General features: G+C 40.6%; 2 protein-coding genes across 2 annotated transcripts in view; both read left to right on the top strand.

Moving 5' to 3' along the window:
- PFKFB2 (6-phosphofructo-2-kinase/fructose-2,6-biphosphatase 2) overlaps window positions 1-14,406 on the top strand; it is a gene marked incomplete at both ends in the record, with an annotated part of 29,241 nt that extends 14,835 nt beyond the window's left edge. Inside the window, 5 exons of the mRNA XM_079723185.1 lie at window positions 6,296-6,417; window positions 7,671-7,693; window positions 10,511-10,684; window positions 13,910-14,095; window positions 14,263-14,406. Coding sequence (XP_079579311.1) covers window positions 6,296-6,417; window positions 7,671-7,693; window positions 10,511-10,684; window positions 13,910-14,095; window positions 14,263-14,406 — 649 coding nt within the window. The remainder of the gene's footprint in view (window positions 1-6,295; window positions 6,418-7,670; window positions 7,694-10,510; window positions 10,685-13,909; window positions 14,096-14,262) is intronic.
- A 287-nt stretch (window positions 14,407-14,693) lies between these two features.
- C4BPB (complement component 4 binding protein beta) lies at window positions 14,694-23,721 on the top strand (the record flags this gene model as incomplete). The annotated part of the gene is made up of 6 exons (XM_079697554.1): window positions 14,694-14,751; window positions 15,313-15,483; window positions 16,988-17,164; window positions 20,951-21,044; window positions 22,704-22,827; window positions 23,578-23,721. The coding sequence occupies 6 exons, from the start codon at window positions 14,694-14,696 to the stop codon at window positions 23,719-23,721; spliced, it is 768 nt and encodes a 255-aa protein (XP_079553680.1).

Raw genomic sequence — 23,721 nt, 5'->3', positions numbered from 1 at the left:
GGGGGAAGCTGGCTTTCAGTCTGTGTGAAATATCTTGGTTTGTATTTTTCAGACATAGGTCTCTGGGCTGCAGAGGTGTGAGGTCTCTGGGCTGCAGAGGCGTAAGGTTTAGGAGAGTAGGCTGGCCTCTAGCTCTTACAGGGCTCTTGGAGGAGTGTCATACATTTTCTCCAGTGGCTCCTGGCTTCTTTGCCAACTACAGGAACTTTCCTGCCAAAGCCAGTGACCTCCGGGACTGTTCAGAAGGACAGAGTTAGATTCAGGAGTCACCACTGAGGTTTGAATTGCGCAAGGGAAAGGTAGAGAAGAGTTCACTAGAGCTGCTAGTGAGCTAGTAATTTTCAACACATTCTAGTAATTCTCAACACATTCTCCTTTTTAAGTCAAGAAATGTTTTGCGTGAGCAATTTTTTTCCTCAGATATTGGGAAAGCCTGGTGATAAATTAAATCTCCCTCACTAGGGTATTAATTTATATCATCTTGATGTCCAGAGTAGTCTTAGAATGCTGTGGGGTCTAGCTCTTGACTGTTTACGCATTTACTTGTGTCATTTTATTTCTTCTGCAAGGTTAAATGGGAAATGTTTAGAGTAGGGATTCTTAGCCCCTTGGTGGCCCACGATGGCATATCTCCCCCAATTTTGTATATAAAATGTATGAATATACGTATGTGCATTTTTCTTTTTTCTTTTTTTTTTTTTGTGGTACGCGGGCCTTTCACTGTTGTGGCCTCTCCCGTTGCGGGGCACAGGCTCTGGACACGCAGGCTCAGCGGCCATGGCTCACGGGCCCATCCACTCCGCGGCATGTGGGATCTTTCCGGACTGGGGCACGAACCCGTGTCCCCTGCATCGGCAGGCAGACTCTCAGCCACTGCACCACCAGGGAAGCCCACGTATGTGCATTTTTCTGAGAGTCAAGTCTAGAGTTCTCATGAGATTTTTAAAAGAGAGAGAGGACTCCGCACCTTAAGGTTATCAATCTATCTCTTAGAGGTGACCAGTGAGAGCAAGTTAGCTATTTGCCAGGGATGTTTTTGTTTGGTAATAGGAGACCTTTTGTTGTGCTTCTCATCTAGGAATCTTCATTAGAATCCCCTATAGAACTTTTGAAACATGCACATGCCTGTGTCCACTCTAGGCTTAATTCTGACTCAGTCTCTGGGATTAGGGTCTGGGCATGCATGTGTTTAAATAGCTTCTCTGATGATTCTGAATCATACTCCAGGTTAGAACTCTATTTTATGTTGTTGTGTGGAGAAACAGTAGTTCCTTGGACCAAGCGTCAACCTGGGAATTCTGAATTCCTCATGGTTTTTTTTTTTTTTTTTTTTTTTTTGTGGTACGCGGGCCTCTCACTGTTGTGGCCTCTCCCATTGCGGAGCACAGGCTCCGGACGCGCAGGCCCAGCGGCCATGGCTCACGGGCCCAGCCGCTCCGCGGCACGCGGGATCCCCCCAGACCGGGGCACGAACCCGCCTCCCCTGCATCGGCAGGCGGACTCCCAACCACTGCGCCACCAGGGAAGCCCTGAATTCCTCATGGTTTTGAAAGGACAGTTCCCTGGAGTTAGATGTGTGAGCAGATCACAGTATTGAATGAAGTTACTCCCTCATTGTTACTTCAGGCAGCAACCTGTTCCGCCTTTAACACTTTACATTTGCAGGGTGATGTGGAACAAATCACTATGTCATATAAATGTCCTATGATAATAGCTGAGAATTTTAAACACCCTGGAGAGAGGTACTGAGGTAAAACTTGTGGGATGATAAAGGTTATCATCACAGGCAGCTGGCTTGTGACCTTGAGTCCTTTATTCCTACATCCTGAGTAGGACATCACAGCCAATTTCAAGGGCCACTTGCCTAGATTCTGCTCCAAATTGCCTTCCAGACATAAGGTAACTTCCTATTCCTGTTTAGCCATTATTTAATGTGTACCTTGTGTCCATGTTTGTGGGGCTTTGGGCTGGGTGGAGTGGTGGTGGGAGAAGGAGACACTGAAGCAGCAGAAAAGGTCCTTGCCCTGAAAAAGGTTATTTTAGAGAAAGAGCATATAATTTATAATAAATGAACATTTGTGAAAGAGCAACATGTTGAGTCTGTAAATGTGGATGTCGAAGTGGAGTAGAGATTCCTTCTGACTTTCCTCTTGTCCTACATGTATGAGACTAAAAGGGTTGGGAGGTGGGAATGTCCCCCAGAATGATGAGGTCTAGGAGGTGTGTGTGGCACTTTTACAAGGTTGTCTTGTCTAGCTTTGCTTGGCTGGTGGCATCTTTAGCCCAAATGGCCATTCAGTCTTTTCTCTTGCTGTGAGGTGAGAGTGATTCAGAGCTAATGCATGAGAAGGAGCATTTTGATCCAAGATTTGGCTTTGGGCTGTATGTACTCCTAGTGAGAAGAGAATTCGCTAACAAACTAGCGTTGTTTTACCTTGTTATAAACCCCTGCATTAGGCACAGGGCACTGGGATGTTCATCTGGGCTCTCAGTCTGCTGATATTTTGCCATTCTCCCCATGTGTTAGTTTGCTTCCCCAAGAAGAGGAGTGAGGTGGTCTTATAATTCTCAGATTGGACATGAGAAATTAGAACTTGACAACAGCAAGGATTTCAGCGTTGTTTGGTTTTTAGAGCAAGATCCCTCCAGAGAAGTTTCAGCAGAAAGAAGCCAGGAGATCATAGAATAGAAGAGAGTTCTTATTCCACATTCTAGAGAAGTCCTGTTCCCCATCTTTTCTTTCCTGTCCTCCTCTCCCCTTCTTATTTGAGTGTGTGTCGGTAGTATATACACGTTACTCTGATTATGTGTTTATCACGAATGCTAGTAAGAAAGGATGAACTCCAGAGTACCTTTTGCTGAGGCTTTCAGCTGTGTTATGGGAGAAATAGGTGAAGGCTTTAGCATTTAATCTACTGGTAGAAAATTAGGAAAGGAAAAATCACTATATTGTCTTTGATAATCACTGATTATCTTTTTCCTGCTTTAATGAGGAATGAGGAATTCCGTGACAGATATGAAGAGGAATCTAAAGCAGATTTAGACAACTAGCTTCTTTTCCTATATCTTAATCCTTAAATTGGAATTTAGCTCTTATTTATTATCTGTATTGTTTTTGCTTTTGTTTTGGTAATGAGATTGTTTTGCATTCAGTTGGAAAGTAGAATAAGAAAATCTGTTAAAAACACGCATTGTGCCAGGGGTCTGCCCCATATCCTTATCTCTGGTTTTTGGTTTTTTTGTGGTTTTTTTGTCCATCCCCCACCCACCCACTAACTCCCAAGAAGTTAGGGTTAGGAGTGCAAGATATTTGTATCCTAGACTGAACGGTTGAGTGTTTCCTGTGAGGATCTGGGTGTTCCTCTTTGCAACACACATTTGATCTTCAGAGACACTGGCATTTTGAAGAAACATGATACAGCTGTTTGGAAATAAATCCATCTTATTGGTGTATCTGTGAGTAGAAGATCTGAGTACCAGAGAAACTCACTGATGCTTGGGGTAGCCAAAGGACAAGGGGAATGAGTGCCTAATAATTGAGGGAACTCTATCTGGGTTGTATAGTCTTATGCACATTCCATTGTCTTTGTTAAGCCCAGAGGCCATGTTGTGTTTGTTTTCCAGAAATTTGATAACTTTACATAGGTTTTCCGGTATACATTTTGACTTGTGTTTTAAAATATTTTAATTTGAATTAAATAATTTTATTGGAATTAAATATTTTAATTTTAATTTGATTCACAATTGAATCAGGTTGCAACATTGGCAGGATTGATCTCTGACTTCCGATCGAGGTGACACAGACATCAGAAGTATGTCCAGGAATTTAATTTAGACTCATCATGTCCAGAACACTGTATCTAGAAGTATCTATATGCTGACTGCCTGACAGACTGTGGTAGGGTCTGCGTGCTGCCTGACGGATTCTGGTAGGGTCCCTATGCTGACTAACCAACAGGCTCTACTAAGATCTATAAGCTGACGAGTCTGACTGTTTTCTAATTGTACCAGTTGACACTGTATGCATGTTACTACAATTCTCTGTCTATTGTACATGTCCTACAAAGAAAGGAAGTAACCACTCCACATGTTTTCTTTAGGGGGAAGTCTATACACTATGATTTTTTTTTTTTTTTTTTTTGTGGTACGCGGGCCTCTCACTGCTGTGGCCTCTCCCGTTGCGGAGCACAGACTCCGGACGCGCAGGTTCAGCGGCCATGGCTCACGGGCCCAGCCACTCCGCGGCATGTGGGGTCTTCCTGGACCAGGACACGAACCCGTGTCCCCTGCATTGGCAGGTGGACTCTCAACCACTGCGCCACCAGGGAAGCCCTACACTATGATTTTTAATAGATATTTCTTTTAGAGTAGCAGCCAAATTCTATTCATTTTGTAGAAAATGAAGGTTGAACATCACTTGTAAGTTATTTTGTAAACTCAGCTAAGGAAATGCCTGCTCAGAGCCTGACACTGTTACCTCTACTTGAAGTCATCCTATCCATTCCCCCATTTCTGGGCAGGACTGAACTTTCTGAACTTTCTGTGTCCTCAGCTTCCCTGCTGTGGGCTGTAGCATTCCATTGGATAATGCTGCTGTTTTTAGTCCGCTACCCATTTGCCTCTTAATTATAATATAATCAATAAAAATGCAAAGGAAATTTTGGCAAAAGTATTCTTTTCAGTAAGGCTTTCACTGGGGATCCATGACCAATTTTTAGCTACTCAGTGTTTTTTGTATCTGAATTGCTTGTGTACATTTTTTTTTTCTTGTGTTGAAGTAACAAAATCAATTCTGATATGGTGATAGTTTTGCTGTGGCAAAAGCAAAGGACTCGTCACCAGCTGTGCCCTTTGGAGGGATTGGGAGTGGGCTGAGCACCACTGGGTTAAATGGAATGGACTGAGTTGGGAACCGAAGCAATAGAGCTATCCTGCATGTTTCCTAGGCACAGCTGTGTTGAAAGAAGGAATGTTAATCCTTAGCAGCATTCTAATTTAATCTGGTGACATTGATGTCAAAATATGGCACTCAGATCCACATAAGGTGTATAACTGTATTTGAAATGTGCTTTTGTGTGTGTGTGTGTAGAATGGGTAAATAAAATTGTTGAGTAACTTGAATCTATCAGAAGGCTTCTGGGTTTTTTGTTTTGTATTTTGGGTTGTGTTCTCCACCACTCCCCCACCCCGAAAACTTTGCCTCAGGCTGCTTGGCAATTGAGCCTCAGACCAGCAAAAGCCACTCCACAGTGACTGGAGTCCTTGGTGGAGGCATGGCTCTCTTGCACCACCTTCTGGGGAAGATGGGAAGGACATTATAGAAGGCACCTGAACTTAGTCGTGTGTACTTTTTGGCGCCTCTACAAGAATTAAGAAAAAATTACCTTTGACCACACTGTGCTCTGACTCGCACTAGCAACATGGAACTCATTATTTATTGTGGAAAAAAAAAGAACCTTTGGCGATCTCTTAGAATTTAGTGGACTCTTCCATCTAAAATATTACCTTCCTGTTTCTAAAGAGATTACAGCTGGTGGGGTAAAATGGCATTTAACTTTTTCTGGGATAGGAAAAACAGGTGGGATTGTGTCACTATTCTCATGCCTTATTTATTCATTGTCACCTTAATAAGGACCAGGAGCTCATTAGACATGCAGGCTCTTGGGCCCCATCCCAGGCCTGCGGAATCAGAATATTCATTTTAACTGGCTGACGAGGCAATCCAGATGCACATTTAACATTTGAGAAACACTGTTCTGGGGGGGCGGGGTGGGGGGGAGAATTTCTCACAAGGTCAAATGTTGGATCCCAGTTTATGGGAGGAAGTTGACTTCTGCTCTGATGACTGATTTCAGGATGGACTGGGATAACTACAGCAGTAGGGACCCTCCTCAGAAGCCAAGTAGCCCCTGCCCGCAGTATCATTTTTTTGGCCTGGTCTTTTGGCTGATGTGGCCTATATACTCTCCTTTTACCACGGGGCTCCCTACTGCTTCCGCCTCCTATCTTGGATAGGTAGCTTAGCTCCAGGTCTGAAAGGAGTGCTTGGTCCTACATGGTCACAAGGTCGGTTCCTCAGGGAAAGAAGCTCAAGACTAAGCCATTAGAGTTTGTCTGACTCCCGAGGGTAGAGGGGCGTGTGCTAGCCCACCAGTGTGTTCACGCACGTGTGCAGATGCGGGGATGTGAGCCGCGGGGAGCACTGGAAGGGTGGGTGAGGGTTCTGCTCAACTTCCTCCATTAGTCATTTGGCGGCGGTGTAATGGCTTTATTTCTCTTCCTCTCTGGCTCCTAGGCGGAGACCTCGCTGGCTGTGCATAGGCTCTCCTCTCCGGCCTCCCCCGCATTGCTCTCCTGATGATGTGAAGGCTGAGGCCAGACCTCTCCGGGAGACTGGCCTACTGAAAAACCTGGCATGTCAGCTCCAAAGGGGCTTGAACAGGAAGTTCAGTGGGGATTGGACATTCGGGGCCACCCAAATGAGCCCTGAAAAAGCTGCACCACATTTCTTCCCCTCATGCCTGATGGGAATATCAGTTACACTGAAAAAACTTGACTTCCCTGTGCCTCAAAATATTTCACAGCCTGAACCAATTTCGTTTTGATCATCTCTTTGCTAGGTTTGGCCCAAGTTGGTCAGTCCTGTTCCATTTTGGCATTTAACATCTGACCTGTGACTGTATCCCTAGCTGGCTTTCTTTGCCTAATGTGCAAATGTACCTCTTCAGATTTAATTGTTTCCAAGTGAGAGGGCTGAACTCCAGCAAACCATTTCTGTGCTGTAAGAGCTGGTCTCTACATCCACTACAAGTGCGCAGGCTAGGGTACAATATACATAGGTTTGCGGTCACTTTTTTGTCACGTTGGAAACGAGACAAATTCACCAGGTGAATGGAGGGTATCTGAGAAATTCAGTTCCTATAATGTCTCTTCTGTGGTGACGGAAGAGCAGCATCAGTAGCAACCTTTTTGTTTAGAGAAGTTTTTCTTGTTTCAGGCCCCTTGAGGGCAGGATCTGACTACAAGACTCCACAAAATATGTACCCTTCTCTGAGTTCTCTTTTGTAGCTACTGTATTTTCTACCTGATACTGTGTGCCTCTCAAAGCTGAAGAGGGCTGACGTCATCCCCTCTGGTGGTTGGAAATGATGGCTGGAGAGAAAAGTAGGGTGCCATTTGGATCACATGAAGAAGTAAAAGAAGTTTCCTTGGGAATCAACTCTCCCAAGGAGTTCTTTTGGTTTTAGAACAGGTACAGGGAGACATGCCCTTCTGTGGGGTCTGCTACCATGATACGATCTCTAAGAAAGCTGTGGTTATGACTTCAAGAGCATCTGGTCTTCTAATCCCTTCCTCTTAGCTAATTGTCACTATTGTGGTCTACTGGTCTCTCATGTAGAACCTTGGGGGAATGGGATTGGGGGGGAACCAAGCCCTCAGTGCATTAATCATGTGGTTTCCCTTAAAGATAAACCAGGTAATTATTCCTTAGATCAGTGATTGTCAAATGTACAAATATGTCCCTGCATATGCGATTTTAATATGTCACTGCTCCTGAAGGAAGGCATGGAAGCTCCCAAGGATACTCTTACAAGCAAAATCCTTTTTTTTTTTTTTTAAAGAATAGTAAGTTATTAGCTTTTTAAATTTTTTTCCCCCTTTTCATTCAGATGCCCACTTGCTGGTCAAGAGGGTGAGTAGCAAGAAGAGTAGTGCAATGCAATTTTCCCGAATGGTTCTTATATACTGTGGATGATACAGGACCCTGTTACCTAAGATGTGATGCGCTGGGCTGCTGGCAGTTCAGCAGCCAACTAGGAGCTTATTTTAAGTGCACAAAGCTGCCTTCAGAAAGTCTCCTGACCCTGCTCTGTAGCAGGTAATTTTCATCTAGCTGCTCATAGCATGTTGTACTGTAATGATTTTGTTCTTGTGATGCAGGTTTCTTTCTGCATCTAAATACACTGTCTTTTGATCTGATAAATGTTTTTATTTAGTTATTTATTCATCCATGTAAGGTATTTTTAAGTCCCCATATTAATATCTGCATGTATTTAATCAGAATGTAAGGTATTTTGTGTTGTCAGGTTTTTTTTGGTAGAAATTTAGGTATTTTGAGTATTTAAGTTTAAAGTCCATAGTATTACCTTAAATTAAAATTTCAGAATGTAGGTATCTGTCTTCTGTAAAAGGATAATAACTATGTGAAGGCACAGTGGATTTCTTTTGAATACTTTTTTTTCATTGATTTTTATTATAAGTATAAACCAAGAGATACATTTCTCTGGAGAAAAGTTTACCTCCTGGATAAATAAGATCATGCTAAAATTTGTGAATAATATGTATTGCTTTTGTAATAAGAAATATAATAAAAGTTATTTTTAATTAAAAAGTGCAGCTAATTTTTAAAATCACACACAAAAGAAGGTAATATTTGGTACATTATACATACACAATAGTAACATCATGCAAAATGTATTTGAAGCTAGCTTCTTTAAAATGATTCTCAAATTATTAGATTGTGTATATATTTCCAACTGGTGGTTTTAACTAGTGGCTTCTGCCTTTATCAAGTTCCATTAGCATTTCAAAATGATATTAGTGGGGTCATTACTGCCATGCATTATCAACATTCTAGAGCTTTATTAATTTATTTAATGAATATTTAATGATCACCTATTGGTTGTCATGCAGTGACTAAAACACAGTCTGTCCTCTTTCTAGAGTTTATTATTAGAAAGGAAACACTTAACAGCAAGTCTGTAACCCATCCCTCCCTTCTGGGAGGGAATGCCTTCCCCTTATAAATGACCTTGACCAAAACCATTTTTAGATAATAGTTATGCAAATATTTATGAATAAGGAATTTGGAACACTCTAGGATGGTTAGCAATGGAGATAAAATGAAACGTTTATAGTAACAGTAAAACAATGATAAATTCTATAAGCGCAAGGGCTCTGATAGCATGAAAATCACTTAGGAATTCTCCCAGTTTGAAATTGAGAGAAAGTGCTGAATGTATGAGCTTTAGTGATGTATCTGGAGGAGTAACAATAACGAAGGTGTCAAGGGTGTGATTTCCTTGGAAAACTCTCCAAGCCCTTTTGTTAAGTTTTCTCTTATTCAGCAATCAAGCCACTGTTTGAAGAAGGCTGGGAGTGTCTTTGATCATTCTCCCTGTTTTATAAATAGGTGAATTAACACCCTTATTGTGAGACTCACCTCAATATTGATGGAGTTTTTTGTTAAATTATAAGATTTGTGATGGTGAGGGCCCAATAAACACATAACATACTACTTTTCAGTATAGCTGGAAACTTAAAAGTTGATCAGGATTAGAAAATGACTTTTTGGAGAGTGCTCCAGTGTTGGGTAATGGTCATTATTTGCTTTATTTCTGTAGCCATAATTGTTACATCATGTGTTAAATTTCTCCAGGGTCTTCACCGGGGACTCACCATGAGGAGGGTCAGCCTTTGGGTTCACTAGCTTGTCCTTGTTGGTGACAACCCCACTGATACTTCCTCTGGCAGTCTGGCAATAGCCTGTTACCATGCTTTATGGTCTTGAAGTATGTTGTACCATCCAACCTACATTCATTGTCTTGAACTCATTTGAGAATTTGATAAAAGCTAAGGAGTCTCTCCCCAGAAAAAGGTATACACACATAAGTTGTACATACAATTTAGTGGGGGGTCATGACTTCCTGAAACTTATTCCTGCACCTCAAGGTAGGAAACCAGGAGGTAGATGATAATCTACACATACTCATACACCTCATCTTCCTTTCTTTCCTTTGACATAAAAAATGAAGACACACCTATTTGATATTAACTCCTAAGCAGAGAAGGGGAATATATGAGATTCTGAAATGCTCACTTTTTTTTAACTGGACATTGTGGATTAGTTAAAAATTTGAATAGATTGTAATAAGATAACATTGCTAATCATGGAGAGTAATGTTTTCGTTTTCTTAAAAACTTAAGGGAACAAAGTCTTTCTTCTTTTATTCTCATTAAGCCAGCTGCATTTGGGGCAGAATAACTCCCTTCTGAATTCCCAAAGACATTTAAGTACGCTTTTTGGTTGTATATGTGATACCGCACGTTTGAAAACTAAGTCAGATTCTATAGGTGAGTTTCTCCTTGCAATTAAGTGAAATAATTTCAGAAGCATCGGAACCCTTGGGAAGAGCATTCCAGATCTAATGGGACCTCGCCTCAAAAAGTATAATGCCCTTCACCAAGTATCCAGCCTACTTTCCGGGAATAGCTTGTTTATCCGTTTGGGTTTTCTTCATTAGTGATCCATTTACCTTATTGTTTACATTCAGTTTTCACTTCCTAGGTTTTCTCTTTCATCCGTTGCTTTTTTAGAATTTGTGCATGGGATGGAAAACAGCCTCTGGGCACAATTTAGTAAAGTCTATTAAACATTTTTTTCCAAATTTAAATTCCTGGGTCCTTTCACTCAAATACCAGTGGGCCCTTATTTTCTTGTATTCATCAGTGTTTCAGATTAGAGTTGGTTTCAGCTGAAGGTGTCACCAAACCCAAAATAACAGCACCTTACACATGCAGAAGGTTACTGTCACCTACAACGTGCTGGATTCTACCTTGTAGTACAATATCAAGCTACCGGAATCATGTCTACATTCCAGTCAGTGAAAAGGGAGCAAAAAGGGTACACCGCCTTCCTTTAAGGGTGTTTTCTAAATGTTGCACGCAGTACTTATTCTCATAGCCCATGGCTATATATAACTACAGGCAGGCTGAAATGTATTTTTTAAAAAAAATTCCAAGTGACCTTGTGCTAGCTATAATTGTGGTTTAATTACTAAAGAAGAAGGATGGAATGGATTTTGGGAATGAATAGCAATCTGCTTCAGTAGGTAATAGGGCCTTTGCAGTAAGTCTGAAGGGACATAACAAGGTGAGCAGTAGTCTTTGAAGAGTTATATTGCCACCACTTAAAGACACACTATTTGTCATTCATCAAGTCTGATCTTGCTGTAGCGCATGTCTGTCTTGACTCACAAGCAAAGCTTATTCTACAATGCTTCATGAACATTTTGACCTTTTTAAAATTTATATATTTTATTCTCATGTAATCTGAATAAAGGCTACTTTTCTGGCCCAGGTTTTTCTTGGTGAGTCATTCAAGAAACATCAACTCAGTAAATAAAAAATAATCAGAGAAGCAATTTAGATCTTTTCTGAATTGTCTTGACAAAGACCAAAGGAAATCCATTCATAACATACTGTAGAACTTTTAAAAATCTTTTCCCAATTCTCTTCAAATCACACACACACATATCACAGGGTGTGTTCTCCATGTTTAACTCCCCACAACTCTTCCCCCAGCCTAGGCATTGCGGACTTTTGTTTTTCTACTCCTCCGCCCTCACCTTCTGATCTCTTCCACTAATTACTGGCCTCCATCCCTTTGTAAAGTAATCAAACCAGTCTGAGTACAACTTCTGCACCTGATTTATTACCCTAGTTCTCCAGGAAACAATCTGGATTAGATCAAATTGTTCAACAGTCTAGAAGAGTCAGTTAATGCTCATTTATTAGTTTATTCAAACTTGGACACTCATAATAAAACACATAATCCCTTATATGGAATTACAAAATTCAATACGCTTTGAAAACAAAGTTTTCTTTTAATTTATTTGACCATAAAACCTGACCTGAACTTTGTGAGGATATTTATAGTCTCTCTATATCCCACTTAGTGTAAATATTTTTACATTTCACGAAGAAATGTTAGGAAGACAGTATTATAAGCAATATAGTACCTTTCTAAAGTCCTAATCATTCTGAACCTAAAATAAGCCATTGAGACAAAGACTTATTTGCAATTATTTCCTGTAATAATGCTCTATTTTATACTCATGCTTATGTAGCAATAAACAAAAATTTCTTTCATTTTTTATTATTTATTGTACAAACATTATGTACACTAGATACTGAGGAACGTGTATTCCTCAAGAAATAGAATATGTGGTATGTTATAAATTACTCAAATCTTGGAACTAGGCAAACAGAGATCACTGGAGACATTTTTTTTTTTAAGGAGATTTATTTATTTATTTGTTTGTTTGTTTGTTGTTTTGGAGGCGTTGGATCTTCGTTGCTGCATGCGAACTTTCTCTAGTTGCAGTGAGCGGGGGCTACTCTTCGCTGTGGTGTGCGGGCTTCTCATTGTGGTGGCTTCTCTTGTTGCAGAGCACGGGCTCTAGGTGCACGGGCTCAGTAGTTGTGGCACACGGGCTCAGTAGTTGTGGCACGCGGGCTCAGTAGTTGTGGCGCACAGGCTTAGTTGCTCTGCGGCATGTAGGATCTTCCCCGACCAGGGCTCGAACCCATGTCCCCTGCATTGGCAGGTGGATTCTTAACCACTGCACCACCAGGGAAGCCCTGGAGACATTTTTTTAATGAATTACTGAGTATTCTCTAGCAGACACTCTCTAGGGATTATTGATTCCATAAGGGTGTGTAATTTTGGTTGACTTTCTATTAACTTCCATAAGGGTGTGTAATTTTGGTTGACTTTCTATTAACTAGGGTTTTTTTACAACTCTCTTATAAGAGTAGAGGTTAATTTGTAGAAAATGGGTAGGAATGCAAATGATTCTTTTCTGAGAACAATGCAAATGACTCCCAATCAGGGAAAAGCAAAATAATTTTGTCCAGTAGAGATTCAATTAATTTCCATCAGTTAGAAAATCTGATTTCAAGTATTACAGTTTGTTGCCCTGTGTATTAACCAGTTTTGCTTCTAGCAGAAAAGTCATTTTAGAATGCCTTTGACTGACTATATATTATATATCTGTTCCTCAAATTCTTCTTTAAATTCACTGTAGCATCTTAATGGTTCCCTCATTTATTAATGAGTTGAGTGAAATCTTTGACACTTGTTCATTTTATATTTACATGAATGTAATGTTATTAATTTTTGGAAAATTATACTTTAAAAGATGCTTGCACTATAGGAGCTCACATATTAGTTGACCAAAGACACAGAAAAACCATAAAAGCAGTATATAATAAATAAGTTATCAGTATGGATTTGAGGGGCTGTGGTAGAGTTTCTGGGTGACTCTTCTTTTCATTTACTCTGCATTGCTTTATTCATTTAGCAGACAATTCTATCAATACTTTTCATTATGCAATGCAGAGGAAGGGAATGCAAACACAGATGAGGCACAATCCCTGTTCTAGAATTGTTGGCAGTTGTTAAAGAGGGAACCACAAGTCCCAAATGATGTAATCTGTGCTAAAGTCCTGATACCAAACCTAGATTTAATATTAATACTTGACCTAATTGCAATTTTGACCTTCCCCAGGAATATACTCTTAATTGGGCCAGTCTAGAATTTTCTGGTCAGCGCTAATGAGGTAATCTGCATGATTAGACTCTCATTTTTTCCCCCAAAGAAGGTGACCTATCCTGAAACAATTCTTCCTTTTCTTTTGCTAGTAACTTCCTTGCCCCACTCTCCCTCTATAAAAACCCTCCATTTTGTACAACTCCTCAGAGTGCCCTTGTATTTACTAGGTGGGATGCTGCCCGATTAACGAATTGTTGAATAAAGCCAATTAGATCTTGAATTTTGTTTAACATAGTCTAGTGTGGAAGAAAGACATGAACAAATCATTACAAAGTAATGATAATGGGTGGGGATGAGAATAACATTGTGTTTTTATATTTATTATTATGCTTTATATTTGTTATTTTATTTAAACTTAAGATTTTGTAGGACTTTTACCCCAGTTTTGTAATTGGAGCACAGACAACTAGCTAATGGCTGTAATCATCATGAACAAGAATCTATGGGAACCCAAAAGCAATTTTACATGCTTCATTCCCAAGACCAAAGCATTCCCCTCATCTCTCTCTTAGCTCATTTGGTTGACTCTGGACTTGGGTCAAATCCTGCCCAGAAGACCATGGAAAGGGAAGCCTGGTGCAGACCTGGCAAATGAGGACATTGTGTTGCTGCAGGACTTTGGAGTCCTTCTCAAGTTTGGAATCCACAAGGACCAGCTCCTTTCTGGGAAGCCATATGGTCTGGAAGGTTGGAATCAGGTAAGGTTAGTTGACTTCCTTGAACTTTCAGTCTTCAATGCTGCTTACAGTCTTAGGATACCTGGTATTTGAGAAAGGGGGAGGCGGTAGCACCCAGAGTTGGGTTTTACTTGGGAAAGCACAAGGGATGTACACCTCCACCCCCACCTCCCCGCCTCTACCCACAGTGCTGGAGAGAGTTACAGAAGGTGGACTGTAAACACTGGCAAATATCGACAGATGTGAAGGTCATGGCAAGACCATTTGGCCCAAATCTGTTGAGGAAGGATCAGCCTGCAGTTCAAAGGGACTGGTCAACTGGATTTGCATAAGCAACACTTGGGCCGTTTCTGAAACTGAGTTTTAAAACTGGCAACTCTTTTTTATCACCCCTTTGGGTTTTTGCAAAATCCCTCCTTGTACCAACTTCCTTACAGCTACTCTTATTTCCTGTTGTAGAATTGTTTTTCCTTCCAGGGAAGAGAAATCAAGAAAACCCCTTCTCTAGGAAGGAGGTGGTTGGTCTGATCTCAAGTGGTGTGAGAAGACCTATTTTGATCTAAGCCAGGATCCTAGGCTGTGTTATTTCCAACCCGGGTCAAACAATTTTGATCGCAAGATGTTTTTTTGGTTTATGTGCTGTCTTGTGGATATGTGGCTGATTTCTGCCTCAGATGGTACGTATGCTTTTCTAAACCTCAGTTTGTAAGGCATGATATCAGCTTGTGGATTATGAGGCATTCTATCTGGGGTTTTAATGAAATTGAAGTTTATAAAATATATTTCTGTCATTGAAAAATCTCAAATTACTTGGCCTAATGCTCTGAACTCAATAGGGGCATAGTAAATATTTAATGATTTTGCTCTATGAAGTGGGTCATTGTCTGCTACTTTCCCTTTCTGTTCTGGGAACAAAAAATGTACCAATTTCAAAATCTTGAGAGGTCTTATTTATGATAAACTCCAGCACCACTATTTGGAAAGGGGATTGTTTTTTTTAGGAGTGGATAACTTATGGCTGAACTTGAGTAAAACTCCTGTTATCCTTTTGAAAACAAAACTTTGGGAATCCTTGGGCAGGAAGGGATGTGGAGGTACATGGACATGGAAGAGTACAAGGAATCAGAATTAATAATCAAGCCAAAAGACACCTGGATGGGGAATCTAGTAAGTGCTTCCTCAGGGCACGTGATACGTCAAACGAATCTGTTTTTTGGTTTTTTTTTTCCCTCCAACAGAGATCTGTCCAGAACTCCCCCCAGTGGACAATAGCATATTTATTGCAAAGGAGGGGGAAGGACAAATTCTGGGGACTTACTTATGTAACAACGGCTACCACCTGGTAGGAGAGAAAACCCTTTTTTGTAATGCATCTAAGGGATGGAATGCCCCCGCTCCCGAGTGCCGCTGTAAGTTTGATCTTTCTGCTACTTTGTTCACCTTGTCATCCCTCTGTATTCTTTCATATCGTACCTCCAGTAGGCCATGGTAAGACTTTATAAGAAAAAAAATTCTCAACTTCTAGTAATACATTTTTAAAGCACTCTAGTTGTGGAACTTCTCTTAGTAGGTACATAATCAGCTCTTAGTATTAATTTAGTTGAATTAGTAGACGCAATCATCCCTACAAGAAGGAAAGGATTTCTTCTACATATTAAAACTACTTTTGGGGGGGGCTGTAATTTGTTTAATATCATATTGCTTTAAAATTTTTAAGTTATGAAAAATTTTAAACATATACAAAAGAGAGAAGTGTAAAATGAATTCATATGTATGATCAACACGACTTTTTTAATCTACAATTCTGCTTTGCATTATTATTATTTTGAAGTAAATATATCTTATCATTCCATATCATCCATCATATAATTTTTTTTAATAAATTTATTTTATTTACTTTATTTTTGGCTGCTTTGGGTCTTCGTTGCTGCACGCGGGCTTTCTCTAGTTGTGGTGAGTGGGGGCTGCTCTTCATTGTGGTGTGCAGGCTTCTGTTGTGGAGCACAGGCTCTAGGCGCACGGGCTTCAGTAGTTGTGGCATGTGGGTTCAGTAATTGTGGCTCGCGTGCTCTGGAGAGCAGGCTCAGTACTTGTGGCGCACAGACTAAGTTGCTCCGCAGCACGTGGGAACTTCCTGGACCAGGGCTCGAACCTGTGTCCCCTTCATTGGCAGGTGGATTCCTAACCACTGCACCACCAGGGAAGCCCCATCATATAATGTTTGAAATGGGAAAATTTATGTTCTCAATTTACAAATGTGATAACTGAAATCTAACTAATTTGTTCAGGTTCATAAAACTCATTTGTGGTGTCTGTAGAGATGGAGAATAATTAGTCCACATTCTCTTTATTAATACTGTTTTTAGGAATAGCTGGATTAGTTCTCCTTTAAACCTAGAGTGTAAAGTTCTCCTTTATACCTAAAGCACACCTGTATACTTATCCTTTATTCATACAACCAAATTCACATCCCTCTGTATTCTCCTGTTTTTCCACCTGGGCAGAACAAAAGAAAACAAAGTAAAAAATGATGACTAATGTGTGTATTTGACAGGATGAAAGGGAAGGAAACATTTGCCTCAAACATGGGCTCAAGAATTTTGAGCAATGCTTAACGTAAGAGAATGATGAACATACTATTGGTAATTTCCAACTACATGCTTAATTTTAGTAAGTTCAAATGTCAGTTGTCACTCTTGTGCATGATCAAGACATTTTCTACCACAGTTAAGGGCAACCCAGTCTTTTCTCATTCTGCACTGATATGGTTTCGTACCATGTACCAGTCCATATTAAAAGGTGCAGTTTTACTTCTCATTTTCAATTTTCTTGATGAAGCCTGAGGAGGTCTAGCCTTTGCTGTGGTGGGTTTCCGCTTAGCCCTTTCAGATCTCTGCCTGTTTTCTTCTTCAGTGGGCCACTGTCCTGACCCTTTGCTGGTGAATGGTGAGTTTAGTTCCTTGGAGCCTGTGAATGTGAATGACACTGTCACGTTTAAGTGCAATGAGCATTACATCCTCAAGGGCAGCAATTGGAGCCGGTGCCTAGAGAACCACACTTGGGTGCCTCCCTTTCCTGTCTGCAAAAGCAGTAAGTATAAGAGAAAAAAAGTGCAAATCCCAAAGATACTGATCGGCAGTGAAAGTCTAGCCATTCACCACATGCCCACAACGCTGTCCTCTTTTTTGTATCTGGGAAGGGTTTAGGATCTAGCAGGCAACCAAGAAAGAGCCAAGCTCAACACAAGCAATGTATTCTAATGAAATGATCAGCACCCAAACAATAAACAACACCCGCCCCCCCACCCCCGCACCCCAAGTAGGATTCCTGTACTACTAGATCTAACACAGGGTAGTTTGGGACATCCGACTATATATTTTTTTAATTTCAAGATTAAGTGATAACGTGTTTTTTTTTGAAAGATAAACAAAAACAGGGGGAAAAATACCATAACTCATTATTGCAAAATTACATAAAATAAGAGTTGAAAATACCTCCTTTTATCACTACAGTTCATAGCTCTAAGAGGTAATTAGTTGGATGGGTTTAATGACTTTTTCTTATGTTTACACAGATATTTTACATAAATGCACACACACACATACCAACACACATATATACATACAAAGATGGGACTTTGCTATACATATTTTTTAAATAGCTTCTTTTTTCATATAACAATATACATGGGAATCTTTTTCAGATTGGTATGTGTAGCTCTACCTCCTGCTTTTTAACTACATGTGGATATGTCGTGATTTATTCCATATCTCTCATATTGATGAACATTTATTATACTTCCATATTTTTGCTATTACAAACAATGGTGAAATGAATGTTATTGTATATATATATGTCTATACACATACATCCTTATGTCTATGCTACTATTTCTATAGGATAGAGTCCTAGAATGATTGGTGAGTCATAGGATATCATTATTTGCAAAATATACCTGAAAAATCCAAGAAATTCTACTAAAAACTTCATTCTTCGATACAAAATAAATATTGAAAAATCAACAGTTTTCACTTTCTAGTAATAGTTATCAGATGAATATTGACATGTAAAAATAATTCCATTCATGAGACCTCTAGGAAAATTTACCAAAGGACCTAAAATAAGACATGAATAAAAGAAAAGATTCTGGATGGACAGACTTGGTATTATAATGCACTCCTAACCAGAATTTTAAATTAAAAAATAGGAAACAAAAAATTAATTTTAAAATCTCATTTGGAATGGTACACATCTAACATTGCAAATTTATTTATTTCAATACTTTTTTTTTTAGAGCAGTTTTAGGTTTCTAATAAAATTGAGAGGAAGATACAGAGACTCCCCCTATTGCTCCTGTTCCCACATATGCACAGCCTCCCCCCCCACCCCCATTATCAACGTCACTCACAAGAGTGGTACATTTGTTACAATTGATAGACTTACGTTGACACATCATTACACTCAAAGTCCATAGTTTACCTAAGAGTTCACTCTTGGTGTTGTACATTCAATGGATTTGGACCAATGTATAATGACATATGTACATCGTTATAATCTCATACAGAGTATTCTCACCACCCTAAAAATCCTCTGTGCTCTGCTTATTTATCACTTTGCTTCCCCCACCCCTCTCAACCACTGATCTTTTTATTGTTTCCATAGTTTTGCCTTTTCCAGAATGTCATACAATTAGAATCATACATTGTGTGGCCTTTTCAGTGTGTCTACTTTCACTTAGTAACATGCATTTACGGTTTCTCCATGTCTTTTCATGGCTTGATAGCTCATTTCTTTTTAGTGCTGAATAATGTTTCATTTCTGGATGTACCACAGTTTACTTTTCCATTCACTTTCTGAAGGACATCTTGGTTGCTTCCAAGTTTTGACAATTATGAATAAAACTGCTAAAAATATCCATGTGAAGGTTTTTTTTCTATGATGTAAGGTTTCACCTTCTTTGGGAGTTAGATCATGTGGTCAGGATATATTTAGTTTTGTGAGAAACCACCAAACTGTCTTCCAAAGGGACTCTACCATTTTGAATTCCCACTAGCAGTATATGAATACTGTTGTTCCAAAACCTTTCCAGCATTTGGTGTTGTCAGTGTTCCAGAGACTGACCATTCTAATAGATGTGTAATAGTATCTCACTGTTGTTTTAATTTGCATTTTGCTGATGACATATGATGTAGAGCATCTTTTCATATGCCATCTATATATCTTTGGTGAGGTGTCCATTTGGGACACTGGAGTTCCTTAATCAACTCATTGAAATTCTTTTTCCTTTCTTCCACACAACTTTTGAATTCAGGTTTTGATCTTTTAAAAATTATTTATTAACTGCTCAGGTAATACATCTCTGTTGTGGAAAAATACAGAAAATAAAAGAAGAAAACATTTAATTACCTACAAACCTACCACCCAGAGATAACAGAATACTTTGGTATATAATTTTCAGACTTTTATTCTTCTGTTCATATATGTTGGTATGTGCCTGTGTTTTACAAAAATAGTATTATACATACTCTTTTATGCTTTGCTGTTTTAGTTATCTATTTGTTTTGAAGACTTTGTGTTTCAGTAAATACATAATTATTCTTAATTTAGCGGTTAATTTTTTTTTTTTTTTTTTTTGCGGTACATGGGTCTCTCACTGTTGTGGCCTCTCCCATTGCGGAGGACAGGCTCCAGACGCGCGGGCTCAGTGGCCATGGCTCACAGGCCCAGCCACTCCGCGGCATGTGGGATCTTCCCGGACCGGGGCACGAACCCGTGTCCCCTGCATCGGCAGGCGGACTCTCAACCACTGTGCCACCAGGGAAGCCCAGCTGTTAATCTTGATCAACAAGTTTAGACTCATATAACCTCAGAGCTGAAAGGGACCTTAGGGATAATATTATTTAGCCTGCTCATCTTATAGATTAAGAAGGAAGCTGAGGACTTCCCTGGTGGCGCAGTGGTTAAGAATCCACTCGCCAGTGCAGGGGACATGGGTTCGAGCCCTGGTCCGGAAGATCCCACATGCCGCGGAGCAACTAAGCCCGTGCGCCACAACTACAGAGCCTGGGCTCTAAAGCCTGAGAGCCACAACTACTGAGCCCACGTGCTACAACAACTGAAGCCTGCGGGCCTAGAGCCCGTGCTCCACCACAACAGAAGCCACTGCAGTGAGAAGCCTGTGCACTGCAACGAAGAGTAGCTCCTGCTCGCTGCAACTAGAAAAAGCCTGCATGCAGCAATGAAGACCCAATGCAACCCCCCCCCAAAATTAATTAATTAATTAATTTTTAAAAAAGAAGGAAGCTGAGAAAGGTAAAATGGCTTCTTACATGCCATGTGGTCAGTGGAACAGCCAAAACCAAAACTCACAACATCTAGTACCTTGTCCAACTCTCTTTCCATAATTTTACGGACTCATCCTCTTTCCTCGCAGCTCTGTTTTCCGTTTTTTGCTGAATCTCTCATATGGTACAACTGTCACACAGGGGTAGTCAACCTCCATTTGAGCTCACACTATTTACTGTTTCAGGAATTACTTCTTCCATCTCTACCTATAGCCTAGTTTTCCCCTTCTTGTACACTGACAATTAGCATCTCTATAACTTAACCTTCCTTTCCTCAAGTTCTTGCCAATCACAAAGTTTCTGCCAATCTCACATCACTAATGACTCAGAGAATGAGCCAGGGGAGGGAGTCTTTCTCATGGATAAATATGATTTGACCAGAGGAAATGAATGGAGAACATGTCCCAGATCCCACATGGGCTGCTGTGAAGGTGGCAGGTGCTGGACTACACAGTTGCACTTAGGGGCCTGGCGTTGTTAATTGAGCATTACTGGACTCCACAGCTGTCATTCTTATACTCCTGTCTCTCAGAAGAGTGTGGCCCTCCTGAGAATCCAACTCATGGCTATTTTGAAGGAATAGATTTCAACTCAGGATCTTCCATTACTTATTACTGTGAAGCGAGGTAAGTGTATTACAGCTTTTTAAATATGAGACCTTGCCCATTGACTAATAGCCTTGTTTTGGAAAAGACCCAGTCTGTCTCAACCTAGTCTCCTGATTACCTAGCACATTCTGATATATATATTTTTTGAATTGATTTTTTAACTTTTTAAAAAATTAATTTATTTTTGGCTGCGTTGCGTCTTTGTTTTTGTGCGTGGGCTTTCTCTAGTTGCAGAGAGCGGGGGCTACTCTTTATTGCAGTGCGTGGACTTCTCATGCGGTGGCTTCTCTTGTTGTTGAGCCCAGGCTCTAGGCCCGCGGGCTTCAGTAGTTGTGGCACGTGGGCTCAGTAGTTGTGGCTTGCAGGCTCTAGAGCGCAGGCACAGTAGTTGTGGAGCACAAGCTTAGTTGCTCCGCGGCATGTGGGATCTTCTCAGACCAGGGCTTGAACCCGTGTCCCCTGCATTGGCAGGTGGATTCTTAACTACTGTGCCACCAGGGAAGTCCTGCACATGCTGATTTTGTGAGCTGCTTTAGCCCACTGCCAGCTCTCCCCAAGCCCTAGAAGACAGACTGATCCTCCTATTTATCCTAATAGAAGTATCACTCTTTTTTCTCTTAGCTAAGACAAGATAAAATATTTAAAATGTATGTTTTTCTGGGGCTTCCCTGGTGGTGCAGTGGTTAAGAATCCACCTGCCAATGCAGGGGACACGGGTTCGAGCCCTGACACAGGAAGATCACACATGCTGTGGAGCAACTAAGCCTGTGCGCTACAACTACTGAGCGTGCGCTCTAGAACTCGTGTGCCACAACTACTGAGCCCGTGTGCCACAACTACTGAAGCCCACGCACCTAGAGCCTGTGCTCTGCAACAAGAGAAGCCACTGCAGTGAGAAGTCCTCACACCGCAACGAAGAGTAGCCCCCTCTTGCCGCAACCAGAGAAAGCCCGCGCACAGCAAAAGGCCCAATGCAGCCACCCCCCCCCCAAAAAAAGTATGTTTTTCTAAGCAGTCTCAGAACAAAAAACTCAAAAAAACCACTGAATGTATGGAAGTACAGAAATAGAATTATTTAGAGTAGAGATTCTTAAGACGTAGTAATTAAAGTCTAACCTTAACTTAGACTGCCCGGTCACCCGCTTACAGATCTCCTAACCTTTTCTTTTCCTGGCCTGTGACCTCACTGGCATTTCAATCTCATTATTTACCTCCAATGCATTTTGCCATCAACTCTCATGTTTTTCTGATTAAGAGCTGAGGCTCCTTTTAAGCAGTTCCCCAAGATTTATTTGAAGGCTGTCTCTAGCTTTTACTCCTTTTTAGAGCATAGATGACAGATGCTTTTTTAAAGTTACTGAACAATGAAGAAGTTCCTCCCTTACCCTTCCCACCCAAAAACTGTGTGCATAAAAACACATACTTAGAATTTTTCACTCCTCCATGTCTTACAGTCTGACTCATCACTTGGGTCCTCTCTACCCCCAGGAGAGTGGTTTTACTTTATGACTGCTTTGTAATATTGAGATAACTTAAGCGTGCATTAAGGCTCTGGGGCAGAAAAGTAGATTCTATTACAGTGTGAAATACTGAAACACTGTTACATAAAACCAGCTTTAGTTGCCCAGTTCAAGAAGTGGAAGTGTAAACCTTGTTGCCATTCTAACTTGCGTCCAGGTACTTCCTGGTGGGCACACAGCACCAACAGTGCATTGATGGGGAGTGGAGCAGTACCCTTCCAGTCTGTGAGTTGATCCAAGAAGCTCCCAAACCAGCTGAGTTGGAGTTGGAGAAGGCACTGGTAAGAGTGGGCTCTTTTCTGTCTTATTCACAGCTGTGCCTCCAGGGCCTGGTGTCGCTCTTGGCATATGCTCAGTAAACAGCTGTTCAATTTGGAATGTCTTTGAATGGATTGGTCTTGGCCTTATTGTAGGGTGGGGCCTATAAACTAGTAACTCATGTTTTTGTATATGAATCCCCATTCTCCACCATCATCATTAATACCTTATGAGGCCCTTTTGGTAGGGGTTGTTGTCTCATGTGCTTTAAGGAGCAAGGTACATAAACTTATGTCTTAGACTTGGAAGTATTGCTGTGAAAAGTCTCTAAAATTTTTCTAGACTTCAAAAAAAAATCACAAAAATGCTGAACAGATCCATTTTCATTGAGACTCCTCTTTTAGTCTATATTTATTACTGGGATGACAAGTAGATTTAAGCCACTAAATTTTATTTTCAGAAAATAAAAAAGTACCCAAGGGGCAGGCAGTGATAACTTCCCCCAAGACACACCAAGTTGCAAGATTTTATATATATCTCTGTACCCCAGGGGGAAGAGAGGGACACTTGGCAGCATCCTGAAAGGGGCCCTAGGCAGCCCCCAGCCATCCTGCAAATTTAAATGATTCATCATTTGAAGACCCAGATCCGTACTGAAGCTAGCCTTGTTCTGAGCCCCCATTTGGGTACCTAAACACTACTCATTAGCTTCCGAGTGTAGAGCTGAGTCTCAGTTCTTAAATTGTTAACTTCAAAAAATGTTCTTTCTTCAGCTTGCCTTTCAGGAGAGTGAGGAACTTTGCCAAGCCATAGAGAACTTTACACAAAGATTAAAGAAAAGTGGCTTAATGATGGAGAAAGTAAAATGTTCTCTGGAAACAAGGAAAGCTGATTTGAAGACAAAAATGTTGCCCTGA

This window comes from Hyperoodon ampullatus (assembly GCF_949752795.1).
Source record: "Hyperoodon ampullatus genome assembly, chromosome: 2".
NCBI lineage: Eukaryota > Metazoa > Chordata > Mammalia > Artiodactyla > Ziphiidae > Hyperoodon > Hyperoodon ampullatus.
Note: the sequence above shows the minus strand (reverse complement) of the source record. Positions and strands in the feature narration are given on the sequence as shown.